Raw genomic sequence first — 14,048 nt, 5'->3', positions numbered from 1 at the left:
CCAAAGCACTGGGGACAAAAGGGATGTGAAATAATTTCATACAGTACTGTAATCTGTAAGATTACAGTAATGTATGTGTTATGATTTTTACTTTTTTTTTAATTTGCCGCCATGCTCCGCCCCCGTGCGTCGCGACGCTCGCAGGGAAAGGAGCCTGGCAAGGAGAGGCTTCGGAGGAGGACGGAGCCCTCGGACACTGCGGGTGACATCGCAGGATCCCGGGGACAAGGTAAGTAAGGAGGCACCAGGATCCTGCGATGTAATCCCGAGTGTGGCTCGGGGTTACCGCTAATGGTCCTGAATTTTACCGCTAATGGTCCTGAATTTTAACCCCGAGCCACACTCGGGAAAACCGCCAGGGAGGTTAAACTCTCAAATGATCTACTAATGGCTAAAGCCAATGGACACTATTCTGTACTACTTCTCCTGGATCTCTCTGCTGCCTTTGACACAGTGGACCACCCCCTCCTCCTCAAAAAACTCCACTCCTTCGGTCTCCGTGACTGTACTCTTCGCTGGTTCTCATCCTACCTATCCCACCGCTCCTTCAGTGTCACTTACAATTCTACTTCCTCCTCTCCTCTTCCTTTATCCGTTGGGGTCCCCCAAGGTTCTGTTCTTGGACCTCTCCTTTTCTCAATCTACACCACCTCCTTGGGTCAGTTGATTGCCTCCCACGGCTTTAAATATCATCTCTACGCTGATGACACCCAAATCTATCTCTCCACCCCCCAGCTCTCTCCATCTGTCTCCTCACGCATTACCAACTTACTAGCAGACATATCAGCCTGGATGTCACATCACTTTCTCAAACTCAACCTATCCAAAACTGAGCTCATGATATTTCCTCCCTCAGGTGCCACTTCCCATGATTTCCCTGTCAAGATCAACGGCTCAACTATCAACCCATCTCCCCACGCCAAGATCCTAGGTGTAATCCTGGACTCTGAACTAACCTTTCGACCCCACATTCTATCACTATCCAAAGCTTGCCGCCTCAGTCTTCGCAACCAAGATACGCCCCTTCCTAACCAATGACACCACAAAGCTTCTAATCCACTCCCTGGTCATCTCCCGCCTCGATTACTGCAACTCCCTCCTCATTGGTTTACCTCTAAATAGGCTATCCCCACTTCAGTCCATCATGAACGCTGCTGCCAGGCTCATCCACCACACAAACCGCTCAGTGTCTGCCACACCCCTCTGCCAATCTCTCTATTGGCTGCCACTCAGTCACCGAATTAAATTCAAGATACTAACTATAACTTACAAAGCCATCCACAACCTGGCCCCCAGCTACATCTCTAACCTAGTCACAAAATACCAACCTAATCGTTCTCTTCACTCCTTCCAAGACCTCCTGCTCTCAAACTCCCTTGTCACCTCATCCCATGCTCGCCTTCAGGACTTCTCCAGAGCCTCCCCCATCCTCTGGAATGCTCTACCCCAATCCGTCCGATTTTCTCCTACTTTATCCACTTTCCGACGATCCCTGAAAACTCATCTCTTCAGAGAAGCCTATCTGACCCCCACCTAACAACTGTACATTTAACTTCTCAATCAGCACATCACCCATAGTTATTACCTCTTGTATCCCTTGACCTTCCCTCTTAGATTGTAAGCTCTAAGGAGCAGGGCCCTCTGATTCCTACTGTATCAAATTGTATTGTATTTGTATTGTTTACCCTCAAGTTGCTTAGCGCTACGTAAACTGTTGGCGCTATATAAATACTGTATAATAATAATAATAATAATAATAATAATGTGATGCTAATAAAAGAAAAAATTCTTACCTTAATATAGTCCTTCTGCAGGACCTGGATGATGGCAGAACAGGTCTCTGGGATAATGATCCCCAGAGCCTGGGGGGAGATGCCTGTCGAGAACTTGAGGTCCTGCAGGCTTCTCCCTGTCACCAAGTACCGCAACGTGGCAACTAGCCTCTGCTCCGGAGTGATGGCTTGCCTCATGCAGGTATCCTGCCTGCTGATATAGGGGGTCAGCAAAGCCAACAAACGGTCAAAAACAGGGTCCGTCATCTGGAGAAAGTTCCTGAAATCCTCAGGATTATTCTCACAGATCTCACGGAGCAATGGCATGTGACAGAACTGGTCACGCTGAAGCAACCAATTCTTGGTCCATGAACTCCTCCTCGCCCTGTTCATGGACTGGTCTTGGGCTGAAGAATGAACTACAGCACCAAGCACATACAATGCACAAGCTCGACGACGAGTACGTACAGGTAACATGGCTTAAAAACGGTCGGCTGGTCAGAACGCATTTAACAGAACGCACTGAAGAACAGCAAGGCCTGTGAAGAGCGACCTGAAAATCAGGAACGAGCGGACAATAAAACAAAGATTTCTCAATGCCAACTGACCAAACGCACTGAAAAGCAGATACAAACCTCACAAGCACAGACTGAACAACAGTTAAAACGAACGGAAAAATACGAGTCTCACAAGTGCGAATCGTCTCTCACCAAACTTCTACTAACACGAGATAAACACGAGATTAGCAGAAGGCGCCCAAAGGGTGTCGTACGGGCTATTGAACTTCCGTTTTATAGTCTCGTCGGACTTGGTGTACGTCACCGCGTACTAGGCTGTCGAACTTTTGTGTGATCGTGTGTAGGCAAGTCCGTTCATTAGAAAGTCTGCCGCAAGTCCGCCAAAAGTCTGTCGGACGGGCTGTCGGACTTTTGTAGACGAAAAGTCCGACCATGTGTACGCGGCATAACACCCATGAGCTCACGTTTATCTTTTTTCATATTTCTTACTGGCGACAATATTTATTATGTAATAATTTTTCCTTTCCTCTTCACACAATTTTTTTACTTTGCCGTGTCCTTCCAGTCCCACCCAATTTTTCAAATGTAGATAGTATGTTCATAGGTAGCATGTACACTGTTCAGTGCAGCTCAAAGCAACATTGTTGGAAAAGCATTTTTCAATTTCATTTGCAAGAGATAGGGGGAGGGGGCAGAGCAGCACAGCATACTCTTTAGAGCAGTGGTTCTCAACCTTTCTAGTGCCATGACCCCTTGATAACATTTCCCAAGTTGTGGGGACCCCTAACAGAAAAATAATTTTCGTAGTGTGGGTTGTCAGCACCCAAGGCAAGACAAGTAATTTGCACCCCTAACCCATGGACATTTAGATCTCCGTGTGTCCCTTCCACTCGTACAGTATTAAAACCCCTCATGGTACATTTTAGGATGTACCACTCTCTTTGTTCTCCTGTCTTTGCATTTTATCTCTATCGTAATTTCCAGTTTTTTTTTTTTTCCCCATCCCTCTCTCTAGCCATCTTTCTTGTTCTTTCTCTTATTCTTTCGCTCTGATTTTCTTTGTTCCTCCCCCTCTTTTCCTCTCCCTTCCATGTATTCTTTTTTTTATTCCTTCTCTTACTCCTTGGTGGGGGGGTGGGGGGAATGGGATAAGTGGCAGTGCTGGTGGGGGGGGTGGGATCAGTGGCAGTGCTGGTGAGGGGTGCGATCAGTGGCAGTGCTGGGAGGAGTTCTGATCAGCCAACTTAGGTGCTCTTGAACAAGGTCATCTGCTGATACGAGAAATGTAGTGCAGACTTTTAATGGCAACTACAATCACAGGTAGTGTTACTCACTGTGTCTCCAACTTTGTGGTGTCTCGCAGCAGTTACACCTATGCCGAAATCAGGAGATAGGGTCTCCTCCAGCCCCTCCCACTTCACATTCCTCACCAGTAAGCTGACCTCTAGTCTCTGCCCCCAGCCATGCTGTGACCTGAGTGGGCGGCTGGGAGAGCAGTGCGGGCTTCAGGAACAGCCCAGGATTTGGTGACCCCTGGCAAATCGTCATTCGACCCCTGAGGGGGTCCCGACCCCCAGGTTGAGAACCAATGTTTTAGAGTGAAGGTCTGCTTTAAGTTAACATTTGATAGAACTTATTTTTAAGATTAAGTATATATCTAGATCCATTTAAACCATCCTTTTTTGGTATTATATGCAGTTCCCAGCCCACCTTCTGGATTACGTATTGAACGGCTGTCTGACACATCTCTTGCGCTGTTTTGGGGACCTCCTGAACATCCCAATGGAATCCTTACAGGCTACAAGATTTCTCATCACTTAGGTAAATCAAAAGGGAATGGCTGAATGGGGCTCTTATTTAAAGTTCTAGCGACATTCAGTATATCAAGGTAAAGCGCAATTTCAGTTAAATTCATCTTAAGAGATGCATTTTCAAATAAGGCCTTGCATGACTAAATTACAGCATACAACAGTTTTTATATGTATTTATTTTATATTATATTAGCCATAATGTTGCAACCCCTCTCAGGGAACTTCCTTACTTTTCCCAAGTATAGCTTACATTCGAACTTACAGTACCCTGGTCATCAAAATATGCATCCCTTTGGTACTTCTGAGCAGCCCTTTGCAGATCCCAGTAGACAGTAGTAGAACTGAAAGAATTAATTTGTAAAGAAGATGTAAGGCAGCCTTGTGCAGCACATACTGAATGTCACAGTATGCCTCCAGTCACCAACAACACTAGTTGCATGTTTTCAGTCTCTGACCAACTCCCCTCCAACATGTCTGAAGGCTTCTGTAACGTTATATATGTATATACTGAATATTATTTTTGGCCCTTTGGTGCTGTCAGGGGCCACAGCTGCAATCCCCTCCCTGTATGTACAGTACATCATGAGTTCTGAACATCTGTTCTAGTCCAAGATGTCATACAGAATTATATGTAGAAACAATACAACTAACCTACCAGTATTATTAAACCTCAGTACACAGCGCTTGTGCTGTATCCTTGTGCTATTATCTACTATTCTACCATGTGAAATATATAAATTCATCATTAACATAAAGTGCTCCTGTGCATAAATAATTTCAAACAAAAAAATTAAATTGCCTTTCCTATGTCATTAGTGAACTGTAACATAATAATCCATATATAATCCAAGTGTCCAATTGCTTCTCAATACTATTCCTCTGTAAATCAATCAGTGATGTGTCTTTTCATAGTGCTCTGTGCTCAAAGTACCAAAAGTGAATGAGGAATTTATATGTCTCACATAGTTGATTAGTAGTGGAAAATAGCACCAGGATAACACAAGTGAGCGCTGTGTACTGAGGTTTAATAATTATAAGAACATTGATTGTGTTGTACATAGCAGCTGTTACTATAGAGATCAGTAGTGCAGGTATTTTTGTTATATATAACCTACCAGTATGTCTTTGTGAGATAAAAGTCCTATCACCACAGGGAGAACATACAGTGCCCATTAACATACAAGGTCCATGAAGAGAAGTTACCTGGTTGGAGTTTAAGATTTCATGGATTGGGCTATGACTTTAAATGGGTACAAAACAAGCCTCAATGCATGAAAAAAGTACCTGCACTTCTTTTGTTGATGGGGACAAGGGCCTCTTACCCATAACCCTGGCTGGTGGCTGTGGGGGTCTGCATGGGCTTATCGGAATCTGGAAGCCTCCCAAATCCCCCCCCCTCAGTTAATTTTGAATCCAGTAAAAAAGCTAAATGCAAACGATTTTACCTTCCAAAAATAATTTTTACAGTGAGTATAAAAATCACCTTTTCTTTCAGCAATTACATTGTCAATTATTATGGAACTGATGGGATATCTAAAAGCAGTCCCAGGAAAAAGAGACAGGCAAAAACAAACCAAAGGTACCATGGAGACCATCAAGGAAAAATGTGACTGCATAACAGCAACATACACCCAGTATAGTTTAGTGAATATTTGAACAGAACAAGAGAGCAGATTGCATGAACGGAGTCCCAGAAAGCACTCACTACCCTTGTAAATTAAGCAGTGACAAGAGAGGGAAGATCCTTTGCAAGAACTCTCACTGTAATCACCAATGAAGAATCTGTTCTTCAAAAGTAGGTCTTGGTTGTCAGACACAACCTGAAAGACTTCAACAAATCTAAAGTGTCTCCCTCAAATGAGAAGATGATAGACAAAATAAAGTAAGCGTGATATCCCTATTGCATTGAATAATCCTTGCCAAAAAAAGAGGCCTTAGATCTCATGACAGCACTAACAAAGGATGAGAAAAGGTGACTTGCAAGACAAGGCTGCAAACTTAACAATACAGCTGGCACAAGTCATGACAATAAGAAAATCTGCCTTCTAAGAGAGCGGGCTCCACTCACAAAATGGTATCTTACCACATCCGAGTATGCAGTAAGTCACTGCATAGCGTTTTTCAAAAATCTTTTTTAGTATTTACTAAAGAACGCTACTAAAATACCGCATGATTTATTTTATGAAGTCATGCGATATTTTAGTAGTGAAAGCATGCGGTAATTTACCACCGGCAGGAGCTGGCGTCCTTACCACAGGTTGTCACTAGCTTGTTTTGAAGAGAGCAGGGGGTCTTCCCCGCTCACAGCTGAAAGTAAAAAAAAATACCCGCAATAAAAAATTTAAAAAATGGAGTGGGGTCGCCCCATTCCATAACAGGTTCTTTGGGTCTGGTATGGATTTTAAGGGGAACCCCACGCCAAAGTGTAAAATAAAATGTTGTGGTTCCCCCCCAAAATCCATACCAGACCCTTATCCGAGCATGCGGCCTGGCAGGTCAGAAAAAGAGAGGGGGACGAGCAAGCACCACCCCCCAACCATACCAGGCCACATGCCCTCAACATGGGGGGGTTTTTTGGGGCAGGAGGGCTCTGCCCCGTCTAAAGCATCTTGCCCCCATGTTGACTGGGACAAAGGGCCTCTTCCCCACAACCCTGGACGGTGGTTGTGGGGGTCTGCGGGCAGGGGGTTTATCAGAATCTGAAAGCCCCTTTAACAAGGGGGCCCCTAAATTCTGCCCCCGATGTGAATGAGTATGAGGCAAAAAGTAAATAAAAACACAACACAAGTCCTTTATTTAAAAAATAAAAAACAAAATGTCCCTGGTGTAGATCCATCGTCGATCACGATGCCCACTTCCACTGCCGACCTGAAAAAAAGCTTTGCTCACACCGAAGGCTCCCGACGTCTGCGAGCTCTGCCGTTTGCCAGTTCTTAAATAATAAGGGGGCGGGTCCACCCGGTGACATTACGGTAAGATACTGCTTTGTGAATGGAGCCCACTGTCTTAGAAGGCAGATTTTCTTTTGGTCATGACTTGTGCCAGCAGGATTGTAAAGTTTGCAGCCTTGTCTTGCAAGTCACCTTTTCTTATCCTTCATAGTGCTGTCATGGGACCTAGGGCCTCTTTTTTGGCAAGGATTATTCACTTCAATAGGGACATCCATAATTTTGTCTATTATTTGAGAGAGACACTTTGGATTTGTTGAAGTCTTTCAGGGTGCATCTGATAACCAAGACCTACTTTTGAAGGACAGATTGTTTTTTTTGGTGATTCCCTCTCCTGTCACTGCTTAATTTACAAGGATGGTGAGTTCTTCCTGGGCAACATGACTCCATTTATGCAATCTGCTCTATTGTTCTGTTCACATATTCAGTAAATTATACTGGGTGTATGTTTGATGCAGTCAGATTTACTTGAGGGTTTCCTTGGTGCTTTGGTTTGTTTTGCCTGTCCCATTTACCTGGGACTGCTTTTAGATATCCCATCAGTTCCATAATAACTGACAATGTAATTGCCAAAAGAAAAGGTGATTTTTGTACTCACTGTAAAATTATTTTGGAAGGTAAAATCGTTGCATTTACCTTTTTTTACTGGATTACAAATTAACTGGGGCAGCATAGTGGTTAAGTGCTTTTGCTTATCAGCATTAGGGTCATTGGTTCAAATCCCAACTATGGCGCAACCTGCCTGGAGTTTTCACTTTCTCCCTGTGCCTGCATGGGTTTCCTCCCACACTCCAAAGACATGTTGGTAGGATAAAGGATAAATTCACCTTTAGGAGCATGTTAAACCCATATTTAGGGTGTAACATGCTAACCCACGCTCCACCCACCTCCCGCCACCAGTGCTCCCCTCTCTGTAACAGCGGGCGGGGGATCCCCTTCCCGCACCTGCTGTCATGGCTGCATAATTCATTCACAGTTTCCTGTGAATGAAGTACAAACTGTCAGCCATTGTGGCCGACAGCTTGCAGTTCTCAAAGAACTGTGAGGGGGCTGGTGAGCGGTCTTGTAGTTCATTGATCCTTCCTGCCATTTAATAACTGCTTGCCTTTTTTGGAGGTACAGTGTACTGAGGGCCTGAGAGTCCATGCATTGCACACACAATCTGATGATGGCAGGTGCAACGCTTCACAGGATGCAATGTAAAGAAATAATAAAGGCACATTTTTTTACACAGGCAAAAGATTTGTATTAAAAAAAAAAAGGGGAACTTAGCCTTTAACTGGCTCCTGCCTAAATTGAACCTAGTATGTGTATGTATAAATGTGAGTTGGGTACCTCCTTGAGGGCAGGGACTGTACAATACTGTGAATGTACAATATACTGTTTTTAAAGTGCTGTGTAAATTGTCTGTGTTATATAAGTACTTGTAATAAAAAAATAATAAATTGCTGCAAGATGGAAAAACAGGCCTGCAGTTCTATGAAGTGAGCATGTATCCTTTGTAATGGAGTCAGAAAAATAATTGTTGTTGCATACTCCTGATCTTCCTCCGTTTATCTATTTCTTCCAGTGAATAAGGATCATACTGACTCATTTGTACTGCAAACAATCAATGATCCAACTCAACAAAACTGGACATTTCACAACATGAGTGCCAAGGATACCTACAAATTCTATGTGTATGCCAAAAACTCTGTTAAAGAGAGTTTACCTGCCGAGATAGAGGGCAGCACAATGAAAGAGCTAGGTGAGGAATTTAAGATTTATTATGAGTATCATTGGTTATATTATTAAATAAATAAACTGAAATAAATTGTCATATTTTTGATTTTACCATATTTTCCCTCCTTCAATGATAATGGTAAACAGGACAAATAGAGAGGGCGAATCTCCCCAACAAGGGCACAGACAGCAATAAAAACTGACAAACATTCTAATCCCTCTCTACTCTATCCAAAACTAAAAAATAAGTTTTGCCTTTAGTTATACTTTAAGTTTAAACCGGCTTTTCTTCTAAATATAATATGCAATCTAATCTGATAAGGTGCCTTTACTGAAAAGGGTATACATTTTAGTTTGTATTATAGTATATAATAGTGTTATAATTATTGTTGAAGAGATAATAGAAGTTAAACAAAAGTAAACAAGCTGCTATTTTAATAAGTCATCTTGAACTGAAAACAAGCCTGTTTTTTTAATGCATTTAACCCTTTGTAGAACTGGGCAACACTTTATCATAGTAAGAAATCTATTCTCTTAACCTGCATTCACACTACAGTAATATATGAAAGTGTGTAAAATTGTTTGAGTTTGCACGTGTTCACAAAACACCCAAAAAACGTGTGCCACGCTTGCAGTGCCATTCATTGTTAGTAGCACCTTAAATGTAAGACATGAGGTTTTACATGCGAAAAAGCACATCAAATACAGCAAATCATGCAGCTAAAACTTGCAAAGCTGAAAAAGTTTGTTGAGCTTCTTTGATGTGCTTGTCTCGTGTAGGGCAGCCCAAATGTGTGAAAATAAACTTACTTGTAATGTCCTAGTGTGACTGGGGGTCTAGTGTTGTGCATGCATTAAGTGTTAGCTATAGAGAATAATGACCTGCCCATCTCCCTGTTCTGAGCGGGGAGACAGCAGATCATTATTCTCTATGACCAGGAGCTCATACATGCATAGTTTTGCAAAGATGGTGGCTTCCAGAATTGTGAATCCTGCCTGTCCATGTGCAAGCCAGGGCATTCAGATGAGGCAGAAGTTTGGTTTGAGGTCTGGCTTATTGTCGAGAGAGGATTCTGGCAATAGAAGTGTGTGTGTGGGGGGGGGGGGGGGGGGGGGTAAAAGTGCAGCTTTGCTTTACAAAAAGTACTCTAGTTGGCACCATTGATCTAGTTGGTTCCATGCATCAAGGTGATTAGGTTGGGGCAGAGGAAGGCCCAGGCCTGAGAGAAAGTCCACGTGGGACAGGAGAAGCCAGGAAGCTGTAGAGCGAGTCCAGGAGGGACGGGCGCAGCTAGGGGCTAGGCATAACCCTGCATCTGTGCATAACCCTGGGGTGTGTTTGATGGTCAGGAACATGAAAAGGTGTTTGGTCAGGAAGACCCTACAGAGGTACTCGGAGCAGTGAAGCTGCCACAAGAGAGCCAGGAGGCTGAATGTTATGGTTACGCAGTGATGGTGAGCAACCCCTGCGTGGGAAGACTTATCTGTATGAGCTTTGACTTGCTTTTAAATAAAAGTGGGCAGCTATGCCCTAAAAATACAGTTTTGGATTCACACAACTCATTGAAAACGCACCTACCGCTTAAGTTTAAAGTGATTGTAAAGTATTTTTTTTTAAATAACAAACAGGTTATACTTACCTCCTCTGTGCAGTGGATTTGCACAGAGTAGCCCAGATCCTCCTCTTCTCGGGTCCCTCTTCGCTGCTGCTATCCCCTCCCTTCTGCCAAGTGCCCCCCCCCCCCCCCAAGTGCTGTTCACCTGAGCCGAGCTGCAGCTCCGGGTGTCCATTCAGACATAGAGCTGCCATTTGGCCCGCCCCCTCTCCCTCCTTGTTGGCTAACTAACTTTGATTGACAGCCGTGGGTGCCAATGATGCCGTTGCTGTGTCTCAGCCAATCAGGAGGAGAGTCCCGGACGGCAGAGGGACTTGTGGACATCACTGGACAGAGATGGGGCTCGTGTAAGTATTAGGGGGGCTGGGGAGGCTGCTACACACAAAAGGCTTTTTATCTTAATGCATAGAATACATTGATGTAAAATACCTTCTGCCTGTACAACTGCTTTAATCACCCCAATCTTACACTGCCTATCACATTTCTTGAGGTGCTAAAATGCCCTCAAAATTACCCCTTTTTGTAAAGTAGACACCCCAAGCTATTTGCTGATAGCCATGTTGGAGTTCGTGGAAGATTTTATTTTTGCCACAAGTTTCTGGAAAATTACAAAAAATAAATGTATTTATTTTTTACACTAAGTTGTCACTTAAATGATATATTGCTCACACATGCCTTGGATATACAGTATGTGGAATTACACCCCAAAATACATTCTGCTGCTTCTCCTGAGTATGGGGATACCACAAGCTATTTGCTGAGAGGCATGTTGAGTCCATAGAAAATTTTATTTTTTTGCCACAAGTTTCTAGAAAATGACAAAAAAAGTTTGTGTTTTTTTACACAAAATTGTCACAGTGATTTTAAACCATTACAGACCACTTTTTGCTACAGATAAGCCTATAATAAGGCTACTTGTAGCTACCCAGGATATCTCCTAAACCTGCATGGTTTAGGAGATATCCCCTGTATTTGCATGTGCCGAAGTCATCAGCACATGCGCACTGATGCAAACTGAAGCAATGGCACGTACGTGCTGTTTGCTTCAGTGAGTGTGCCATTACCGGCGGCTCCCTTGCGCAGGATGTCACAGGGCCGGAGCTGCGATACCTGGAAGTGACCGCCGGGAGTGATGTCGCCGGCCGGTGCGGTGTACGGGCACCGCAGCAAAGGCTTCGATGCTATGCATACTTGCTCATTATGCCTTTGTCTTGCAGGTGTTAGTTTTTGTTTTGTTTTTTCAAAGTGGGTTTACAACCACTTTAAATGATATATTGCTCACACATGCCATGGGTAAAAATCTTTCTTTCTTTTTTTTTTTTTGCTAGTAAATTACTTTGAATCCCCAAACATTATATATTTTTTTAAGCAGAGACTCTAGAGAATAAAATGGTGGGTGCCCAATTGTTTGGTACATTACAAAAGATGGCATGCTTTAAAATTGCACACAACGTGCAACGATGACAAACTACGTACATTTTTTATATCCATAGCTGTTGCTTTAAAAGCATTTACAGGTTACTACTTTAGATTTACACAGGAGGTCTAGTGCTAGAATTGCTGCCCTTGATCTGATCCCACATGCATGGTGAAATTGCTGTTTACATACCGACAAGAGACCAATGCTTGTGTTTGTCTTTTGCGTGTAAGAACGGGGAGGCCGGGTGCTTTATTATTTTGTTTTATTTTTTTTGCTTTTTTTTTAATTTTACACTGTCCCTTTCATTTACTTATTTTTTTTTATTACTTTTATTGTTATCACAGGGAAGGTAAATATCACCAGTGATAACAAAAGGGAATTAACAGGTACTCTTTTCTGAGAAATCTGGGGTCCATTAGACTCTAGATCCCTCTTCTGCCCTTAAAGCATCTGCCCACACCAAGATCAGTGTGATCAGATGCTTTCCCAATTTAAAAATGGCGGTGTTTATATCCGGAGAAACCGAAGTGGTGAAATGCTCATAGCTTCCGGTTTCTTAGACCATAGAGATGATTGGAGCCGTTCCATAGGGTCAGCTGGCGGAACCACCGCCTGCAATCTCGGGTTCCCCAGTGGGACAGGAAGCCTGAGAAAACAGTGGAAGGCCATGGGAGGGGGGGCGTCCCCTCCCACTGCTTGTAAAAGCAATCTAGCGGCTAATTAGCCATTAGGATTGTTTTTACATGAAATCTGACCGCCGGCTGAAAAAAAACAATACCAAGATGATGCACACCTGCAGGCATCATCCTGGCATACAGTATTTCACAAAAGTGAGTACACCCCTCACGATTTTGTAAGTATTTTATTATATCTTTTCATGTGACAACACTGAAGAAATGACACTTTGCTACAATGTAAAGTAGTGAGTGTACAGCTTGTATAACAGTGTAAATGTGAGGTCCCCTCAAAATATAAAATATTTACAAAAATGTGAGGGGTGTACTCACTTTTGTTAGATAGTGTATATGTAATGTTCTTTTTTTTCATGCAGCCTGTGGGCTGAACGAAAAAAGATAAACTAACAGATTTCTCCATTCACATCAACTGATGTGGATAAAGAAAAAGTGTGTGGTATGCCCACCATTATAATATACCACCCTGCATCCACCCATTTCTAATGATGGGAATACATGCAACCTAACAGATTCTTCCATTCACATTGATTGATGTGGATGAAGAAATCTGCCAAAAAAGAGAAAAAAATATATGCCGAAGCATAGGGGCGATTCGCCCACTGACCACCCCACGCCCCCATGCTTGGGCATATACATTCTTTTTTTTACTGTGGATGAGAAATATCCTCCTACAGCGCTGCAATCACTGACGTATGTATTCTGAAAGCACACCCTGCTGCTGAATAAACAGATCAGTACTGCAGCTGAATGGCATTCCTGCCAAACAAACAATGGTTAACAATAAAACACAGTAAGAACTGAACATTTTATGTGATAGACCAACACAAAGTGGCACATAATTGTGAAGTGGAAGGAAAATGATAAATGTTTTTCAATTTTTTTTACAAATAAATATCTGAAAAGTGTGGTGTGCATTTGTATTCAGCCCCCTTCACTGATACCCCTAACTTAAATTTAGTGGAAATAATTGCCTTCAGAAGTCACCTAATTAGTAAACAGAGTCCACTTGTGTGTAATTTAATCTCAGTATAACTCCAGCTGTTCTGTGAAGCCCTCGGAGGTTTGTTAGAGAACCTTAGTGAACAAACAGCATCATGAAGGCCAAGGAACACACCAGACAGGTCAGGGATAAAGTTGTGGAGAAGTTTAAAACAGGGTTAGGTTATAAAAAAATATCCCAAGCTTTAAACATCTTACAGAGCACTGTTCAACCCATCATCCGAAAATGGAAACAGTATGGCACAACTGCAAACCTACCAAGACATGGCCGTCCACCTAAACTGACAGGCCGGGCAAGGACAGCATTAATCAGAGAAGCAGCCAAGAGGCCCATGATAACTCTGGAGGAGCTGCAGAGATCCACATCTCAGGAGAATCTGTCCACAGGACAACTATTAGTCCTGCACTCCACAAATTTGGCCTTTATGAAAGAGTGGCAAGAAGAAAGCCATTGTTGAAAGAAAGCCACAAGAAGTCCCGTTTGCAGTTTGTGAGAAGCCATGTGGGGGACACAGCAAACATGTGAAAGAAGGTGCTCTTGTCAGAT

At 43.0% G+C, this 14,048-nt stretch overlaps 1 protein-coding gene across 3 annotated transcripts in view; it reads left to right on the top strand.

Moving 5' to 3' along the window:
* Nucleotides 1–14,048, top strand: part of L1CAM (L1 cell adhesion molecule) — a 1,396,060-nt gene that overhangs the window by 1,265,622 nt on the left and 116,390 nt on the right. For all 3 annotated transcript variants that reach the window (XM_073600356.1, XM_073600355.1, XM_073600354.1), the window contains 2 exons: nt 3,989–4,111; nt 8,620–8,796. In XM_073600356.1, coding sequence (XP_073456457.1) covers nt 3,989–4,111; nt 8,620–8,796 — 300 coding nt within the window. The remainder of the gene's footprint in view (nt 1–3,988; nt 4,112–8,619; nt 8,797–14,048) is intronic.

This window comes from Aquarana catesbeiana, linkage group LG09, assembly GCF_042186555.1.
Source record: "Aquarana catesbeiana isolate 2022-GZ linkage group LG09, ASM4218655v1, whole genome shotgun sequence".
In the NCBI taxonomy this organism is placed as follows: Eukaryota; Metazoa; Chordata; class Amphibia; order Anura; family Ranidae; genus Aquarana; species Aquarana catesbeiana.
Note: the sequence above shows the minus strand (reverse complement) of the source record. Positions and strands in the feature narration are given on the sequence as shown.